Raw genomic sequence first — 20,304 nt, 5'->3', positions numbered from 1 at the left:
GAGCAGACGTGCCAACCATTATGCCACCGAGACTGGTTGCCCAGGGTCTAGTTGCCACATGTCTGGTCCAGGGTTGGTTATGCCACCGAGTCTGGTTGCCACATGTATGGTCCAGGGTTGCTTATGCCACCGAGTTTGGTTGCTACATCTCTGATCCAGGATTGGTTATGCCACCGAGTCTAGTTTTCACATGTCTGGTCCAGGGTTGGTTCTGCCACCAAGTCTGGTTGCCCAGAGTTTGGAAGCTGCATATCTGGTTCAGGGTTGGTTATGCCATCGAGTCTGGTTGCCCTGGGTCTGGTTGCCACATGTCTGGTCCAGGATTGGTTATGCCACCGAGTCTAGTTGCCACATGTCTGGTCCAGGGTTGGTTATGCCACCAAGTCTGGTTGACACATGTGTGGACCAGGGTTGGTTAAGCCACCGAGTCTGGTTGCCCAGAGTTTGGTAGCTGCATATCTGGTTCAGGGTTGGTTATGCCATCGAGTCTGGTTGCCCAGAGTTTTGTTTCCACATGTCTATTCCAGGGTTGGTTATGCCACCGAGTCTGGTTGCCACATGTCTAGTCCAGGGTTGGTAATGCCACGGAATCTGGTTGCCCAGAGTTTGGTTGCCGCATGTCTGGTCCAGGATTGGTTAGGTCACCGAATCTGGTTACCCCATGTCTGGTCCAGGGTTGGTTATGTCACCGAATCTGGTTACCCCATGTCTGGTCCAGGGTTGGTTATGTCACCGAATCTGGTTACCCCATGTCTGGTCCAGGGTTGGTTATGCCACTGAGTCTGGTTGCTACATCTCTGGTCCAGGATTGGTTATGCCACTGAGTCTGGTTGCCACATATCTGGTCCAGGTGTAGCTATGCAACTGAGTCTGGTTGCCAAATGTCTACTCCAGGGTTGGCTCTGCCACCGAGTCTAGTCGCCACATGTCTGGTCCAGGGTTGGTTACGCCACCGAGTCTAGTTGCCACATGTCTGGTCCAGGGTTGGTTATGTCACCAAGTCTGGTTACCCCATGTCTGGTCCAGGGTTGGTTATGCCACCGAGTCTAGTTGCCACATGTCTGGTCCAGGGTTGTTATGCCACCGAGTCTAGTTGCCACATGTCTGGTCCAGGGTTGGTTATGCCACCGAGTCTAGTTGCCACATGTCTGGTCCAGGATTGGTTATAGCCACATGCTCTTGTAACTGTCATTCATATCAGTTGCAGTGATATCCTCTCCTTCCTCTTTTCATCTTCATTCATTCCCCTGCTTTATTCTGGGTTTACTAGGTAGTCTGGAATTTTCGTTTGCCAGAGAACATGCCAGATGGTTGCTTTGGATGTGAATCAGCATATTTATATGACTGGTCTGCCTATTGCATGCAGGAAGAATCTAAATCTTCATGAATTACTCATTATACCAATAAACTCAGCTGTCTGCTGCATAATCTGTGCTGCTAATTTAATTTATATTCACAACATTTTTCATGTACTAAAAAGTCTCAACCAAAATCAATTGTTACAAAAGTCACTCAGAGGAACCAATTTCTTTCCGATGCAACTGTTCACTTCACGCATTTATGTACTCTGTATATGGTATGTAGGTTTCAGAATTGAATGATAGATTGTATTTTTACCGATATGGTTTATCCAAAACACAGAAGGATTTTGTGCTGATGAATAATACGAGCTGAAGCAGAGGATGGGACCGAGTGCAAAAGGGATGTGTGCAGGGGCACAATGGACAGACAGAATGGGTTTAGCCTTTCACCAAAGGCATCATCGGCAATCATGGTCCTGTCAAAGAGTTTTCCATCTGAGCTTTTGTCTTCTTGTCTTTTTCCAGACCACAATTAAAGAACGAAATTCTCAACCCTACAGTGCTTCAGCATACATCAGATCTCAGCCACGTCATATCCATTATGCTCAAAGGTTGGCTGAGTCCTCTTGTCTTTTTCCAGACCACAATTAAAGAACGAAATTCTCATGGCTACAGTGCTTCAGCATAACAGCATAACTTCAGACTTCAGCATAACATAACATATCATGCTCCAAGATAAAGGAATTATAATTTTCATGGAAAGGATATAGTGCGTCAGCATCCATCGGCACTTTTTAGGAAAAATTTCCTTGAAAGTAATTGCGTCAGAATCCATCAGCATTTTCAAGGAAAATTTTCCTTGAAAGTAAATGCAAAAAATACAACAAAAAACAAGTACAGATACATTCAAAGTACACCACCCCTATGCCAAATAAATACATAACATCCTCCAGTGCGGCATTGCCGGGGAGCCTTTGACGCCAGGCGATACCGCTGTGCCGTACATAGAGAAGGTGTTGGGAGGTAGAGTTGTACAATAATTCACTGATTAATTGTGTAAATAAAATGAATAATAAGTAATTGTAAAATAATTTCTTAATCAATTGGCTAATAGTATACCTCAACCACCAGTGTTTCAGCCGAAGCTGTAACATTTTGAAAATTAAATGTCATAAATCAAAAAAATAATTAATTAATGAATCAATAAATAGTAAATCGATCAAATGATTAATCAATAAATCAAAAATATTCTTTATAGCCACATCACTTGGTTACTGTCGTGTCCAAATATCAACTTCCTAGCTCAAAAGGTGCCTGAGATATTGCCCAGATGAGAAAGAAAATAAATACGTGATTAATAATGAAAATAAATAAATAATAATCGTAAAAAATTCAATTATTAATCAATTGGCTAATAGAATATCTAAAACACCACAGTTTCATTCGAATCTGTAACTTAAAAAAATTAAGTCATTGATTGAATAATTAATCGATTAATCAATCAATCAATAAACCAAAAATACTCTTTCCAGCCAAATCACGGTCACCGTCATGTCCAAATATCAGCTTCCTAACTCAAAAGGTGCCTTAGATATGGCCCAGATGAGAAAGGAAATAAATAAGTACTTAATAAATCGATAATAAATAAGTAATTGATCAATTAATTGATTAATCCAAAAACAAAAAAAATACAGTTTTTGCCAAAGTACTTGCTCACTATTGTGCCAAAATTTCAGCTTCCCAGCTCAAAGGATGGCTGAGATATCGCCCGGACAAACAAACAAACAAACAAACAAACAAGAAAACAAGAAACCAGAGTAAAAACCGAGTACTCCCTTTCAGCATGCGTCATCGCCGGGCACTGAAGGGGGCCCGGCTATGACGTCATGCAGCGCCTGGGGATGGAATAGGAAAGGAGTGGTGTACAAAAAAAACAAGAACGGCACTTGGTAGAGAGCATACCTATGCCAGACTCAACAGTTTACGTTTTATATCCCACTGATAGGCTGGATATAGATTGGGACCTGAACAAAAATTGATTTGCTTGTTTTTGTCACCTAACCAACTCATTCACCAAGTTTCATTCAAATCCGTCTGGAACTTTTTGGGATATTGTGCTATATATCCTTTTTTTGCTCTATCTCTCAATGCTGAAGAATCACTCAAAAAATTCTCGGATCTTGATCCAAATCCAGATATTCCCCAAAATATAAATGATTTGTCCTTGCCACACACCCAACCAGTCCACCAAGTTTCTTCCAAATCCGTCCACAACTTTTTTTAGATATCTTGATATTTATCGTTTTTGGCCCTATCTCTGGTGAAGAATCACTTGAAAATTTCTAGTATCCGGATCCGGATCTTCACCAAAATCGAATAATGTCCTACGTGTCACACACCGAACCTCCCCACGAAATTTCACCGAGATCCATCCACAACTTTTTGAGATATCCTGTGAGTCACAATCAGACAAACAGACAGACAGGGGGTGAAAACATAACCTCCGCCAACCTTCGATGGCAGAGGTACATATCGAAAAAATATATATATTTGCTGAGAGTGGTAAGTTTCATGCCAATCGGTATTCCTGTATCACCGATGACACAATAAATCCCAAAATAAAAGCAGAATTAAATAAACAGACTAATTGACAACAGAAGATCATTGGAAGATTGCACGATTGGAGGTCATTCAACGGGAAGTGGAATGAGTACAACGTAAACCCGATTGACACGGAAATTCATTGGAAGGTATGTTAAAAAATGGATATATAGATTGCATTTAGCCCGTCGATTAACTTGGAGATTGCCTGAGCAGTGTTGTGAGTGCTTAGTGATAATTTAATATTCTGGCTAAAATTATGGGAAACATAATGAAAGTGTGATAATTGAATGAAAGTATAATATCGTTATTTCCTACGAGAGTGGTGGGGTTGGGCCCAGAGACACTGGAAGGTCAACCTCATTTCATCATCCCCAGGATGCACTTCTGAAGACAATTATTTATAGTGGAATCAAATTCCCCATGGAATGAAAAACAAGACTGGTCAACTCAGTAAAAAGAACACACCTTGTCTGACTTACTATATCTCTCGGGTAATATAAAGTGAACTTTTAGGAGAATTAAATACTTAATTTGCATTCGTGTTCCCACTGGAGATTGGAGGCGATGTCTAAAAACTACAAATGTTGGAACAAGAAGAATGCAGCAAAAAGTTCCTTGTGGTGCGATTGAAGTCACGAGAGAACATGAAAGTTGAACAGTGAGTTCATCGGCGAACAAGAAAGTGGGAAATAAACTTACCTTTCATTTAAAGGTTAAAACGTTGTAAGAAGACGTTGCAGAAAATTTAAACGAATACTGCTGTAGAAAGTTTATGTTCAATAATAACAAAGTTCTGGCAATGCCAGTAAATGGCATTGGATTTCAGGCCATAGACTTTCTGATAATCTCTTGTTTGAAATTCATCTATCTATAATTCCATTAATCTCTGTGTGTATGTGTGTGTGTATGTGTGTGTGTGTGTATGCGACAACGATTTCTCGACAACTACCGGTCCGATATACTTGAAACTTGCCAGGTATATTGCTGGGGACCCGAGGATGTGCCTTTTCAAGGTTTGAAATTAATCGGACAAGTACTTACCGAGCTATGGCGATTTAGCCGTTCGCCGTTCGCTTTGGCGTTGCGAATGGACCAAACCATTGCATGTAAATAGAGGGGGGGGGGTTCTGTGGTCGTTGCGAATGGACCAAACCATTCATGTAAATAGAGGGGGGGGGGTTCTGTGGTCGTTCGCTTTGGCTTTGCGAATGGACCAAACCATTCATGTAAATAGAGGGGGGGGGGGGTTCTGTGGTCGTTCGCTTTGGCTTTGCGAATGGACCAAACCATTCATGTAAATAGAGGGGGGGGGGGGTTCTGTGGTCGTTGCGAATGGACCAAACCATTCATGTAAATAGAGGGGGGGGATTGTCACTGTACTCGCAAGCCGTTCGCCGTTCGCTTTGGCGTTGCGAATGAACCAAAACATTTCATGAACCAAACCATTTCATGTAAATAGAGGGGGGGGGATATAATTTTAGATATATATATAGTACGGGCATGCCCTAGTATATTAAAATAAGGTATACAAAGTCTTTATTTACCAAGTAAATGCAATTGACCAAGAGAGGATTTGGCATAATGGAGTGATTCCAATCTGCGACTGGCTTTGGAGGCCCAAAAGTAAATAAAAATATGACGAGCCTTGTACCCAAAGGTATTGAACAAGAGAGATCAGAAAACCAAATGTAGAAGCGGCTGTCCGTTTAAAAGGAAACCAAGGCAAAGTTGACAAAGCGAGTATTACTAGATACAATCATTGCCAAATTTGTAACTTGATATCCATTTATGAAACAAAAACCACCATTGATTGAGGATTAAGCAGCAAACGTAACTTATTGATTTCCAACTTTGCTCTCATGGGTTTCTGATTGGCAGCGTACCTAAGTATTACCTGCTTAATCAAATGGAAGACCAAATACAGCATTGGAGTCATCAGAAGGAACCAGAATAAGCAAAAAGAAAAGATGCAGGGGACACAGAAGGAAACTCTCAGGAGGGGAAAAACTGGAAATTTGGAAGGAGAAGGGATTGGGGTGGGGTTGATGTGGGGTGGGGGGAGAGGGGGTAACGACTAAGGAGGGTAGAAAGAAAATCATGGATTTGGTTTGGGAACGAATTGAGATGGTGGCAAACAGCTGGACTGAAGACTTGGAGGAGAGAATGAGATTGAAGGGACGATGTAAGTTCGTTCCACAGGTGGGAGGAAAGAGGAACAAATAAGTGTAGGTGAGCAGTGATCTTGGATTTAGGTCGTCTCACAAGAAGGGTGTTGATGGTGCACCATGTGTGACCTGGGGGGGGAGGGGGGCATGGAAGGAGCAGAGGGTGTAAGACCAGAAAGGTGGTGGTAGAAGGCAGAGAGACCATTGGCAATGGCGTTGGGGAAGTGGTAGACCAGTTATTGACTCGGTTTCATCACGGGAGATTCCAATGATCTTAAAAGCCTTCGTTTCCACGGAATCGAACTGAGCGAGGTGTGAGGCAGGTGAGCGAGCCCAAAGGGTAGAGCAGCACTTCATGAAGCTGCGGATGAAGGCCTTGCGGGTGGATAGGAGTTCAGGTGTGCCAAGGAAGGACTTCGCACAGCAGAAGATGCCCAGTCGGCGGTCAGCTTTGGAGGCCAACTATGAAATGTGGTTTTCCCCATAAAGATCATGGCTGACAGTGAAACCCAGGAGTTTGAATGACTGAACTTCCTCAAGGGGATTGTTAAGAAAGTAGATAGGAGGGTCTGCCAGATGGTCATGTCAGAGAGATAGTGAGGTTTGTCAGGATTGAAAGACGTATTCAAGTATTTACCCAGTTTGTGATTTTTTTCCCCAAAGTCTGAGGAGAGTGAAGAGGCTGCATCCTACGTGTTTGAAAGATGAGGGATGTCACGGCAGAGGGTGGAGTCATCAGCAAAGAGATTTAAAAAAAAGGATTTTCCAGAGAGTCAGAGAGATCGTTGATAAAGATCAGGGAATAGGACTGGGATCGGAACACTGCCTGCCTTGGGACACTCCAGCCTTGGCAGGGAGAGGAAATGAAAGGATTCTGTTGAGTGCTACACGTTGGCTACGAGAGTAGAGGAAGTTCGTAATCCATATTTGGAGATGGCACTGGATGCCTTCGGCAGACAGTTTGGAGAGCAAGGCAGGATTGCCAGACACAATGAAAACTTCATGATCTGAAATAAATATCAAATAAATTCAAAATCAACTTTATAAAAATATGCTTTCCAATAGTTTTGTTTTTTTTACATATAATTAAGCATTTGTAATTGTTTGAATTGCGACTTCAATGACAAATGTAATCATCAGGATAATGTAATCCAGGATATTTAGGGAATCCTGATGGAAAGAAAACATTGAACACATCAAGACACCAAGAGATCATAACCCTAACCCTAACAACCCCAACCTTAACCTCAACTCTAATCCTAACCCTAACCCTAACACCTCAACCCTAACCTCAACCCGAACCACAACCCAAACCCTAACCCTAACCTCAACCCGAACCATAACCTCAACCCTAATCTCAACCCTAACCCTACCCCTACCCCTAACACTAATCCTAACCATATCCCTAATCCGACTCCCAACACTAACCCTAACAGCTTTGGCAAAGTATCGAGCAGATTGATAACAGTTCGGTATTTCTAAATCAACAATCAAAAGTCACGTGTTTCTATGTGAGTAGATGTCTTGTTTTTTATCTGCATATATTTATTTAATTTGTGGATTGATAACTTAAATGAGTATTAATCTATTCAATGAAAGAGGTAACCTGGTGTTTCGCTCTTTTTTCCAGACCTGAGACATTGTGAAATTTCAGAATGCATCCAGGTGTAAAACGTTTTACACCTTCACATGAACAGAGAATTTACCAAAAAATGCAATAACAATATTGATTTATTTGGTTGATCGTTTACAGTGATGGTCCAACAGGTTGGTGAAAAGGTAACGCATGCACCTTTGAGCTGTCCAATTCCAAATACTCACCCAACTTCCTTTCTGCGAAACCAAGCACCTTTCCCAAGTCAGACCAATTTTTTTTTTTTAAACAACAGGTAATTGGAAGCACAGAACATGTTCCAGAAGAAGGGTTTTACCAAACACCTTGTAGTGATGGTGATTGAGTGCTTCGGTCATTGGGTACCGATTTGAGTCTTTTGCTTGTGTAATTAACTACCTTCCTTGGAATATCTGAAAAACATACAATCTTATATGCAGGAAGCTTGAAGTTCTGCTAAGGTGTGTAATTAGGTGTCAAATATCATTGGTTTCGCCAAGTCCTATAAGCACTGTCAGATTTCTGACAGGTCAATATGTACCTTGTTAGTTTGCTGTTGCTAGTACATGAAATTAGAACAACATTGCTAATAGGCAATTTTTCAAAGCTCAGTGTCAGTAATACAGCAGCTATGATAGTCAGGCCTACATGCTGGGTGTGAACAGCAAGAAGATACGCCTGCTGGCCTTACCCGTTGCCATGTAAACTGAGCGTACGCGAGGCTTGTGTCACAGCTGTGGAGAAGCTTTCCTTGTTGGACACCTGTGAGCGAATGTCCCACCTAGAAGGGCCGCCAGGTACCACTTCCAGAATGCTCACACCATGGTGACCTCTCACACTGTCAAAAAAAACAATATTAATGCAGTTACATTTCCGCCATTTTAGCACATGTTCACAGGAGGAGAAAGTGCTTTTAATTATCACACATTTTTGGATAAAGTTAATGAGGCATCACGTGTGTTTAAGCTTCAACAAGAGTCAGAAAACCCACAGATCACATTATATTAATGCTCGTGAAAACACACCAAACACGTACGTACCACAGGCATGCTAAATAGCTTTGGGTTATCCAGAGTTTCAATGGCCAAAGTGCACAGTTAGGGTTGCATCTTGGAGGACAGTTAGATGCTCTCAGGTGTGTTGTGCACTTGATGAACCTCGTCATAAATAAATGCAAAGTTAAGGAACATTATATGCATGTTCGTGAAAACACCCCAAAGACATATCGCACTATCGCAGGAATGTTAACCAGTCTCGGTGATGTATACTTAGAACATCCACTCCGGGTCTGGAAGGGCAACGGGCCAAACCCCAACAGAGTCATACAAGAGATGAAAAATTTTGTATTTTTAATAGTCCTATTGTACGTGTTATTTCCTTGCTTGGGGCTCAATATTTAAAACGATACACTATCGCCAAACAACTTAAAGTTATCAATCATAACGCTAGCTTGATATGCCTAACCCTCCTCCTGCATAGAAGTACCTTGGAAGGGAACATGTGTGTGTGTGTGTGTGTGTGTATGTATATGTATATGTATATGTATATTGTATATGTATATATATATATATATATATATATATATATATATATATATATATATATATATATATATATATATTGTAACGAATTTGAGAAGTGTAACGGTTTTGAGAAGTGTAACAATTTTGAGAAAGTGTAACGAATGTGAAAAGTATGGTTTTGTTGTGTGTAACACCCTCGTAATGTAAATAATGGTCGCAGCCCGTCCTCCTAGTTAATTCCATGAAACTTACACACAGGCCACAATATATCTTTTTAAATAGCTTATTTCCTTATTCTATGTAGGCTAAATATGTGTTTCCCACTAGATTGACTCTGCATTGTATCAAACGAAATAAGCGTAGGCCCCTTTCAATTTCCCCAATCATCTCCGCTCTCCAAAGTTCCTTTCAAAAGCGGTGCGAGTGGTGTTCAATCCCGCAAGCCGCCATTGCCCATGTGCTAATCTCGGAGAAGAGGGGGGTAGGAGCCGCCAACTCACAGGCGTGGCACGTCGTCATGATCAAAGGGGGAATCGGACAGCCCTAACAGCCAACCAGCACCGCGGTGAGCGACCCGGTAGGCGTGCCCTCGCAGCCGGCGGCTTGATTCCGACCCGAGTAATAAAAGCGACTGGAAGGGACTGCTTCGGCAGATAAGAGATGAGATGAGAGATGAGATGAGAGGAGAGATGAGCTGTGAGCTGGGCTGTGAGCTGTGAGATAAGAGATGAGATGAGAGATGAGATGAGAGGAGAGATGAGCTGTGAGCTGTGAGCTGTGAGATGAGAGATGAGAGACGCTCCAAACCAAAAAGGAGGTACTTGGAGATGAAACAAGCTTTGGAGAGACGCGCTGAGAGGAGGGAGACGGCTCCACCAGAAGGAGAGGAGCAGGTGTGACCGAGCCAGCGCGTGACGTCCACAGCATCAGCAGCGTCAACGCGACCGAGGGTTTTCCCGCCAAAAAGGAGCTGCTACCTCCAGCCCTGCCGGTTGCAGGGACCTGACCCTGCCTCCCTCTCCAGCAACCCACCTCCGCCATTCCTGCCTGCAATTTCCCCCGTGTAAGTGTGAACGTCGTCTGTCCTAATCGTTGTCCTGGGGTTAAGTAAATTGAATAGTATAAGCTAACGATTCACTGTGTGACTGCTTCTTCCATCCATTGCTTGTAAATAACTTTGATCGCTCCTTCTTTTTGCTTGTGTGTATAATAAATCCTGTTATTCCTCCGTACTCTGTCTTCTTCTCTCTTCCTTCTCTTTCGGTCGCTTTAGAGGTTTCCAAATTGAATATCTGTGGTGCGATCTGGTCAACGTTGGGGGAGTCGGGCCAATCGGGGATCCTGTAACAGTCGCGGTTGACCATCCGCTCGGCCCAAAGTAACATCTTGTCCGCGACCCGTAACAATATATATATATATATATATATATATATATATATATCTATATATATATATATATATATATATATATATATATATATATATATATATATATATATATATATATTGTTACGTTTGTGGGAATGTCAGTCATTTGGGAGGTGTGTTGTTTTGGGGTGTGTTGCAGAGGGGTGTCAGTTCGGTTGTGGTTACCCAAACAGGGCCTTTTCGTATTTATTTTTCCCTTTTCTTAAAGTTTACCCCATACCGACTCCCTTTACGCCACGTGATTTTAACTGTTGGTGGTGTTGCACAAAAACAGCTTTGGGAAGGATTCAACCCTTTTTCTGAGAAGCAAAAAAAGAAGGGCAGGAAAAGGGCGAGGAAGAAGAAACGTGGCCGGCGTGGAGGCCTTGCTGATTTACCGTTTCCTGGACTTTGTGAAGCACATTTACAAGGATCTAGCAAAAGTAATGTGCCTGAAGAAGTCGAAGTTCCTCAGAAACCAAAAGCTGTTCCAGAAGCAAGAAAGTGGGGGAGAAGGATAGAGGGAAGAAGAAGAGCGGCTCTTGGCAGGGTGGGAAAACGTGATCCTTGCTCATGGAGGTTGATGAAAGGAGAGGGGGATTGCGGAACGTTGATGAACCTTGGTTCCCCGCCAAGCCTGCTCTGACGAACGTTGATGAAGCTGCTCTTCAAACAGGCCTGAACCCCATTCCATCCCCATTCTCAAATCACATTTTATTTAAATTCCCTGCGATTATTATTTTATTACTTTGCTTACCTTCCCTTCCCTTCCCTGGGTTAGATAGAGTGTTGTGTGTGGATGTTGTGTCGGCCTTTCATATCAGTTGTATGTGAACATATGTGTGTGTGTGTGTGTGTGTGTGTGTGTGTGTGTGTGTGTGTGTGTGTGTGTGTGTGTGTGTGTGTGTGTGTGTGTGTGTGTGGCCTGTGTTAATTGTTTCAATCTGTCATTATTAATTAAGTCTGTCATACTTGTACTTATATGATTTGATTATTGTATCGTTTTGCATTATTTGAAGTAAATTGATTGTATTTCATTTTGTTTGATTGACCTTTTTCGGATCGGTTTGCAAGCTCCCGTGAGCTGTCAGTGTGGCAGTTTAAACTCCTTGCACTAAACCAAAAGTTCAAGCTTCCAAAAACCGCTCGGCCAGCTTGCGGGCCTCGGCCCGGCGGGTTGGGGATAGGACTTGGGGTCGCTGACATTAGTCACCCTATAACACACTTAGTCGGGAGTGATGTTTGGGACTCAGGTCCTCATCCTCGACGCCCGTAACAATATATATATATATATATATAAAATATATATATATATTATAAACAGGAATCAAATTCCTGCGAGGGGCTAAGTGTGAAAAAGTTCTGACTCAATGCGGGGCTCGAACCACGGACCTCCGTTGATAACGCGTCAACAGCCCACTGCGCTATTGAGCCAGCCGCAATCTCCTCAGAACCTCTCCTCAGAACATGGATTCCCTAATTCCTTCCGTTCTGGAATAAGCACCTCAACTCAGACACTGTACAGGAGGTTTATTGAGGGATAAGGATTACATGCATGGTAGATATGGGCGCCTAAGCTAGTAGCACCTTTTGGTCCTCACACACAGCACCAGTATCATCTCAAAGAATCACAATTTGTATTCTGCTTCATATACTTTTCTTCAAAGGACAAGGAACTTAAAACATTTGCCCAGTTTCACAGATTGTAGCAAGGAGAAAGGCTCGGCAGGCGGGGAGCTGCTCCTAAGGAAAGAATGTTGACGCAAGGTCAAACAAAGATTTTGCCAACAGCTTCTCAAAACCAGACAGCCAGATGCTGGGGAGCCAAATGGGTTATACTGCTCCCCCCCCCCCCCCCCCCATTAGCCTGAGATTCGAATGAAATCGCTTACATGTATATTTGGGATCCTGAGTTTGGATCCCGGTCGATCGCTGAATTAACGCCAGGGGATGGACTCAGCCTATCATCCTTCCGAGGTCGGAAAATTGAGTACCACCATGCTGGGATGAATGATCCCGGTGTGTACCCCGATTTAGAATAGGTACACCCTATCCCTGCGCATCGTAAGAGGCGACTAAGGGTTGGCGTCAGGAAGGGCATCCGGCCATAAAAACATTGCCTCACAACAGGGAACCATGATTGTCATGGGGCCCGCAAGGTTAACCCCTGCTCCAGTGGAGAAAAATGGCCTTAAAACGATCATACATATATATATATATATATATATATATATATATATATGTATATATATATATATATATATATATATATATATATATATATATATACTGATATATATATATATACATATATATATATATATATATATATATATACATGAAGTGGTCAACAAAAATGGAAACACTTGGGTAAATGAGAGACATCAAGCAACACAGGTATGACCCATGTATTAATTCAGCAAATACCATCCCAGCATGCTTAGGGTCATGTATTAAGGTTGCTGCAAAGGCCTGGTTGCCTATAATTATGGCTAGCACCCAAATGCAAAAGGAGAAAGCATATACGGGTGTTCCAAAAAGACCAGGCCAACCTTGGTTGTTAATATATTTAGTACCACAAATGATAGAACGATACCCTTTATTTTATATGATACAGAAACTCGTAACGTTTTCTTTATTTTCAGATCTGGTGGTTTAATGTAAAATAAAATGGTGACTCCAAAGGAGAAAGCTCAGTGTGTCATGGAATGGTTCATTGAGACAAGATCCGACACACAAGTACAGCATAATTTCCGTATAAGGTATGGAAGGAATCCGCCATCGCAGACTAGTATCAGAGAGTGGTACAAGAGGTGTTAGGAGACTGGAAGTTGTCAGAAACAGAAAAGTACCGGTCGACCAAGCACGAGTGCAGATGTTGAACGAGTATGTGAATCATTTCAACAAAGACCCAGAAAATCAATCCGCCGCACATCCAGAGAACTGGGATTACCAAACACCACTGTACACAGGATTTTGCATAAATACTGAAGTTTTATACCTATAAGGTTCAGATTCTGCAGGAACTCAAACCAAATGATAGACCAAAAAGCAAGGCATTTGCCTTGGAAATGCTCAGTCACAAAGAGGATGATGAAGATTACCTGAAAAAGGTCATATTCATGTATCGGGGAAGCTTTCATGCATTGGGGAAGGTCAACCGGCACAATGTGAGGATCTGGGGCTCTGAAAACCCCCACGTGGTCATTGAACACATATGTGACAGTCCAAAAGTCAATGTGTGGCGTGGCCTTCTCCATCACCACTTGGTGGGTCCGTTTTTCTTTGTGGATGATACAGTGACCTCAACAATTTACATGAACATGTTGGAAGGATTCGCCTTCCCACAGATTAAAGACCTGCAACCCCATATTGTTTTTTCAGCAGCACGGCGATCCCGCTCATTGGGCCATAGTCGTTCGAGCGTTCAAGGTCGCTGGATTGGCCGCGACAGACCAACCACCTTGTCCCCATGATCACCAGATATAACCCCCGTGATTTTTTTCTGTGGGGGATTGTAAAAGGTGTTGTCCACAACACCAAGGTGGCAAACCTGCAGGAACTTCGTTCTCGGATCACAGGTGCATGTGCACTGGTGGACACAAACATGCTGAGCCAAACATGGCAAGAACTCGGGTACCGCCTTGATGTTCTGCCCGTGACAAATGGAGCTCACATTGAAGTGTATCGATGGCGTGCACAAAACTTTATGAGTCTCTGTATCACATAAACCAAAGGGTATCGTTGTATCATTTGTGGTTTTAAATATATTTAGTTGTCCGGGTCTTTTTGGAACACCCTGTATATTATTTATAGCCGGCGAAGCCGGTGTTGTGAATAAACGCGTACGTATTATGTTGAAAACCAGATTATGCTGGATCCCTTGGCTTGAGAATTCCGAAGCTGTGATGCACCAAATCGCTCAATGGAGGCCGCCATCTTGCGGATGCGGAAGTATGCATAACAAATTGAAAAACGTTCAATAGGAGTTTGTTTCACCCGTCTTTGTTTGATTCACCATCTTATGCACCTCTAATTTGTAATTAAAATACATTAAGACCAACCTCGGTGGGGCCTGGATATCTTCAACGAAAATCGTCAACAAACACCGGAACCAATGAGATGCGAGCATTTGAAAAAATATTTCAGAAACCAAATCACTCAATGAAGGCCGCCATCTTCCGGATGCGGAAGTATGCATAAAACAATTGCGAAAAAGTTCAATAGGAGTTTGTTTCACCCGTCTTTGTTTGATTCAAAATATTATGCACCTCTAATTTGTAATTAAAATACTTTAAGACCAACCTCGTTATCTTCAACAAAAATCGTCACCAAACACCGGAACCAATGAGATTCGAGCATTTGAAAAAATATTTTAAAAAAGCTTATTACGCGTTTCGGAGGGGGAATACGGCGTCAAATATTCTACAATTGACGAAGAATTATTTTTTAGAAATCTCGCGGCCGTAGGGGATAGTTTTTCACGGCCGGAAATATCCGAAGTTGAGACGGAATTCACCTAATTAATCAAGAAGTAAATTTTATCAATTTTAATCTCATCCAGAATGCAAATGGTGTCATTTGCGGTCTGAATTTGTGAAATTTTGTGAGCTGACCAATCAGCGATCAGCGTAGGTCAGCCAATCAGCGCCATCGACACGGTTTGATTAACGACAGTCACACATTGCCGTTGAAACGGCTATCGTCTGACCTGTCACACTGATCTTACTGCAAGCTAACTTCTTCTGGTGGGGGAAGCCACAGTGCCCGGAGAGAACCAGTCCTGACAGCAGCTGAAGTTAGAAGACTACACACATACTGTGAAAACGTATATTAAGCCCAGTTAAAATTTCTTAAAATAGGCCTTAAGCTAGCACATCGTATAGTTACTTCCTTAAGCTGCTTGTGACATTTATTGTATGTAGGTATTGGGGAGGACTGTCTGCTCTTCTCTTTTACCATGTCTTACCAGGTACGGTACCTACTACACCTACCTACCTTACTGATGCCATAGTGATGGGTAAAATAGTGGCAAGAGGCTTTGGCTTCGCCGGCTCATTGCGGCTTTGCAGTCGGGTACGATTATGTATGTGTGTGTGTGTATATATATATATATATATGTATGTTTGAAGCCAGTTGTCTTCCCTCCAAAAAAGTTTGTCTCGAGGCTCCCATCTCCCCAACTTGGTGTTCATGTGGTTTTAAGGGTTAATGGCTGTAAACCCTTAAGTGTGAATTTCTTTAAGAGCGTCAAGGGTCCATGTGGCATAAACGTGTCTCCACGTGGCGACACTTGCGTGCACGGGGATTTATGAGGAATAAAAAATGGAGGACCACACACACGATACAAAACCATGGTTCTCGTAGTACACATCGTATTGTGGCCAAACCTTTGGACTGAATGTTAATCAGATTATGGTAATTTTTTTTAAAGCACAAGAAAGCAAGATTCATCCTAAAAATCCTGCATCCTGCATCACTCTTCTCTTGGCAAGATTACCTACTGAACTGAGTGCCAGGTGAAAAGTGCTTGAGATTCCCCTCAAACTAAGAGTGCAAAAAACAGGATAATTGATTGAGAAGAGTCAGAAACCAGTTACATTTTGCAAAAAAACAACATTTTTTGAAAAAAAAAAAAGAGAAGGAATAATTAATGAGACAAAAAAACCAGGAAGTATGAATGTTATTAACTGTTGTATGGCCCAGCAAGCTTTGTAAACGATTACAACCCAATTGCTCGAGTATGCTTTCATTTTAGCAGTTAAAGCCAACCAACCACTACTCAACTTGTCCACACAAAGGTGAAAACAGAAGTCTTGGTTTGATGGTTAATAGAAGATTCAACAGGATGGTGCATAGGTAGCACACTTACCTGTGAGCTGTCTAGCCTGGGTTCGATTCCTGACCCGGTGAGATTGGTGCCCTGCAGGCTAGGGGTTGCATCACAAAAGTGTTCTGTTCCTCAGATAGACCTTAAGTCAGGTGTCCCTTCTGCTATGATTGGGTGGTGGACGTTAAAGACCCCACGACGTCTTTTGCGAAGAATAAGTGAGTTATTTGGGCTTCACCCTGAACAAATTCCTGCCCAGATTACTGATGGGAAGGCTAAGGCAAACCATCCAGTGTAATCCAATTGCCACGATATTGATTTGGCAGCACAGAACCTGACTTTGCGCAGAGCATCACAGAGAGGGAGAGGGAGAGGGAGAGGGAGAGGGAGAGGGAGCGGGAGGAGAGGGAGAGGGAGAGGGGGAGGGAGAGGGAGAGGGGGAGGGAGAGGGGGAGGGAGAGAGAGAGAGAGAGGGAGAGAGAGAGAGAGAGAGAGAGGGAGAGGGAGAGGGAGAAGAGGGAGAGGGAGAGGGAGAGAGAGAGAGAAAAAAAAAAAACCACCTTTAGAGGCCATTTTTCCCCGCAAGCGGGGGTTGGCCTTTTTCGGGAACCGTGGTTGTTGTTGTTTTTCGGTCCCCTTTTTGAAGCAATGTTTTACGGCCGGATGCCCTTCCTGACGCCAACCCTTTTTGCCGCCTTTAACGACAAGCAGGGAATTACCAGTGAACTGGTACTCAATTAGCCGACCTCGGAAGGATGACAGGCTGAGTCAACCCCCCTGGCGTTAATTCAGCGATCGACCGGGTTTCGAACCCAGGATCCTAGGATCCTAAGCTGACACCCTAGCCGCTAGCCCAACACCAGGCCCAACACCCCAACACCAACACCAGAGAGAGAGAGAGAGAGAGAGAAAGCGAGAAAATAAATAAATAGAGAATACTATGCTATAGGTCAAAGCTAACTAGACACCTCGTTGCAGCGTTGATTGCAAAACTATTTTAAAGATTTTTCTGGCAAATAAATGATTTTAACAAAAAATTCAAAGTACTTCTCTTGTATACCGGACAACATTTTTGGCTTTGTTGAATGAAGCTGCTGCTACTACAAACCGGATATTTTGTGAATGGCAAATGGAGGATGCAACAACATGGAGTTGGTCATATGTGAAAACTGCATCATGCAGGTACACGCTAACTCTTTGCAAAGTTTGATCTTGAGCCTTATTGTCCTGTGATGTTGTTGCCAAATAAATGGGAAGGACTGGTCAATGGGCTGTATTGCAATGTTAGGAATTAGCACTGTTTTGTGTGATCCTGCAATTGTTGCCTGCAGTATTCATCCGTTGATGATGACGGGTGACCCTTCTGTATTTTCACACTATTTAGTCTTGAAAACTCAGGCTAAAACTGAAATTATAAACAAAAACTTAAATTTATTAAATAAATTGCTCATCCATTTAATTGGGCAGTGTATTGGCAACGGACCGATGCCTCAATCACCCCCCCCCCCCACATCCCCCACATCCCCCACCCCAAAACAAAAACAAAAAAACGGTTTAGCTACGTATGGTACATGAAGAACAAACATGCCTACTGCTTATGTGCATATGCAATACATCGTGGTTGTAATACTTGGAAACTTCCATTTGCACTGGCCCATAGGCTGACTCCAGAGGCCTCAAGCCGAAGGCCTGAAGCCTGAGGCCTACACATACCATCTCCTTCACAAGGCCCATGACACCTATCCCTCCTCCCCCAACCTTTGGATATTTGATGATCCTTTCAACAGTTGTTTCGGTTGTTTTACACAACAGAAAAAGTTATAAAGCATGGTGATTGTGAAAAATTCTTTACCATAGCACCAACATGGCAGACGTGTGATGATCCTGCTTACATTTGTGGGCGCAGTCAGGCTAGCTGTTCAGCCAATGGGTTTAAAGGCTTTAGGCACGTGTAGCTTCATTAAGTTTTAAATACGTAATTTATTAACAAACCTCATTGTGCACCTGCAAACCGAAATATTGTGCTCATTAAGGGCAAAGGAACCTGGAAGCCAACCACCTATACCTGTACTAGCCTTTGACATCTTCAAGAGTAAAAGTAATCCTTCATTCATATCACAGACTGGTCAAACAAGTGGAACATGTCTTTCAATCCTGACAAATCTCACACTCTTACTATGTCTCTCCGAAAAGACGGACTGGACAACCCTCCCATCTACTTTCTCAACAATCCTCTCCAAGAATTTCTGTCACTCAAGCGTTTGGATCTCACTATCTGCCATGATCTTTCCTAGGAAAACCACATTTCAAATCTGGCCTCCAAAGCCAGTCGGGCATCCTCTGTCGTGCGAAGTCCTTCCTTGGCACACCTGAGCTCCTCACCACATACAAGGCTTTCATCCGCAGCTCAATGGAATACTGTTCTCCCCTCTGGGCAGGTGCTCCTGCCTCACACCTAGCTCGGCTTCACGCTGTTGAAACCAAAGCTTTCAGAATCATTGTGATCTCCCGCAATGAATCTAACTCCGAGGGCCTTTCACTCACTCACCACAGGCAGGTTGGTGGACTTTCTGTCTTCTACCGACTCCTCTCCTGCCTTGCGCCCCCAGCTCTCTTTGGGCTCTGTCCCCCAAATATTCGTACAGGTCGCACAAGATCTGCCAGCAACCCTCTTATGGTTAAACTGCCAAAATCAAGACTCTGCGCACCTTCACTCCTTCATTCCTCTTTTCTCCCGCCTCTGGAATAAATTCCCTCACTCTCTTCAATCCCACTCCTCCCTCCAGGTCTTTAAAACAGCTGTTCACCACCATCTCTTATCTTCCCCCATCCAAAACCTTGATCTTTTCTACCCCCACTAATTTCACCCCAAATCCACTTTTTTGAAATACCAACTTCTTTCCTGGAAGTCCTTGGAAGTCCTCGTCCTTGTGTTTTATACTTCCCCCCCCCCCCCTTCCCACGCCTCCTCCCCCCAAGCCCTCTCCCTCCCACACATCTCCCGATGTCCCTGCTCTCAAATGTTGTGTTTGTGTGCTTCCCCTTCTCTCCCCATATTGTCTACCGCTCCCCTTTTTATATACTTTGTTTGTCTGTTTGATTTGTTTGTGTGATAAATGTTAGCTCTTTCACGAGCCTCGATTCTGTATACAAAAAAAATAAAAAAAATAAAAAAATAAAAACAGAAAACAAACTTTGATTCAAACAAATTTTGGCCTTCCTATTTCATTCATACAATTTTCCTAACTCTTGATTCAGAAATCGTTTCAATCGTCAGTGTAGGCCCAAATAATTGCGCATGGATTATTTGTCATGTCTAATAAATCCCACGAATGAGCAATTGATATTTATTGCACGATTATAATTTTTACACCGCCGATCAAATTACTACAGTGTTTACATATAAGGTACATTTATGAGGGAGTAAATCACATAAATGTAAATTTACAAATTTAATTATAATATGGTGTTCTCCAGATTTGGTACTGTTATAAAATACATTAGGATTTATGGATTCATCATTATTTTATCACTGATTGAAATATTATTTGGACAACTGTGAAAATGAAAAAACATTCTTGCATACTAATTTTTCGTATTTAAATGTGATCTTCTTTCAAAATGGAATAAGACACTCATTGCCCAGGAGAAACACTAATTGGCAATGAGCATATTATGCACCATTTTGTTGTGGAAGTAGTTTGTTTACAAAGAGGCGTTTTAATCAGTAGTACACCCGTTTTCTAAGGGAGCAGCAGGAAGGGCCATTCCTTCTGGGGTATGCATGTATATATATATATATATATATATATATATATATATATATATATATATATATATATATATATATATAAATATATAT

The 20,304-nt window shown here is 42.5% G+C and overlaps 1 protein-coding gene across 1 annotated transcript in view; it reads right to left on the bottom strand.

The window, feature by feature from the left end:
- The window catches only part of LOC137439879 (transmembrane protein 132C-like), an 862,966-nt gene that overhangs the window by 348,093 nt on the left and 494,569 nt on the right, over positions 1-20,304 (bottom strand). The window contains exon 3 of the mRNA XM_078768431.1: positions 8,374-8,520. Coding sequence (XP_078624557.1) covers positions 8,374-8,520 — 147 coding nt within the window. The remainder of the gene's footprint in view (positions 1-8,373; positions 8,521-20,304) is intronic.

This window comes from Myxine glutinosa, chromosome 14, assembly GCF_964187855.1.
Source record: "Myxine glutinosa chromosome 14, kmMyxGlut1.1, whole genome shotgun sequence".
NCBI lineage: Eukaryota > Metazoa > Chordata > Myxini > Myxiniformes > Myxinidae > Myxine > Myxine glutinosa.
Note: the sequence above shows the minus strand (reverse complement) of the source record. Positions and strands in the feature narration are given on the sequence as shown.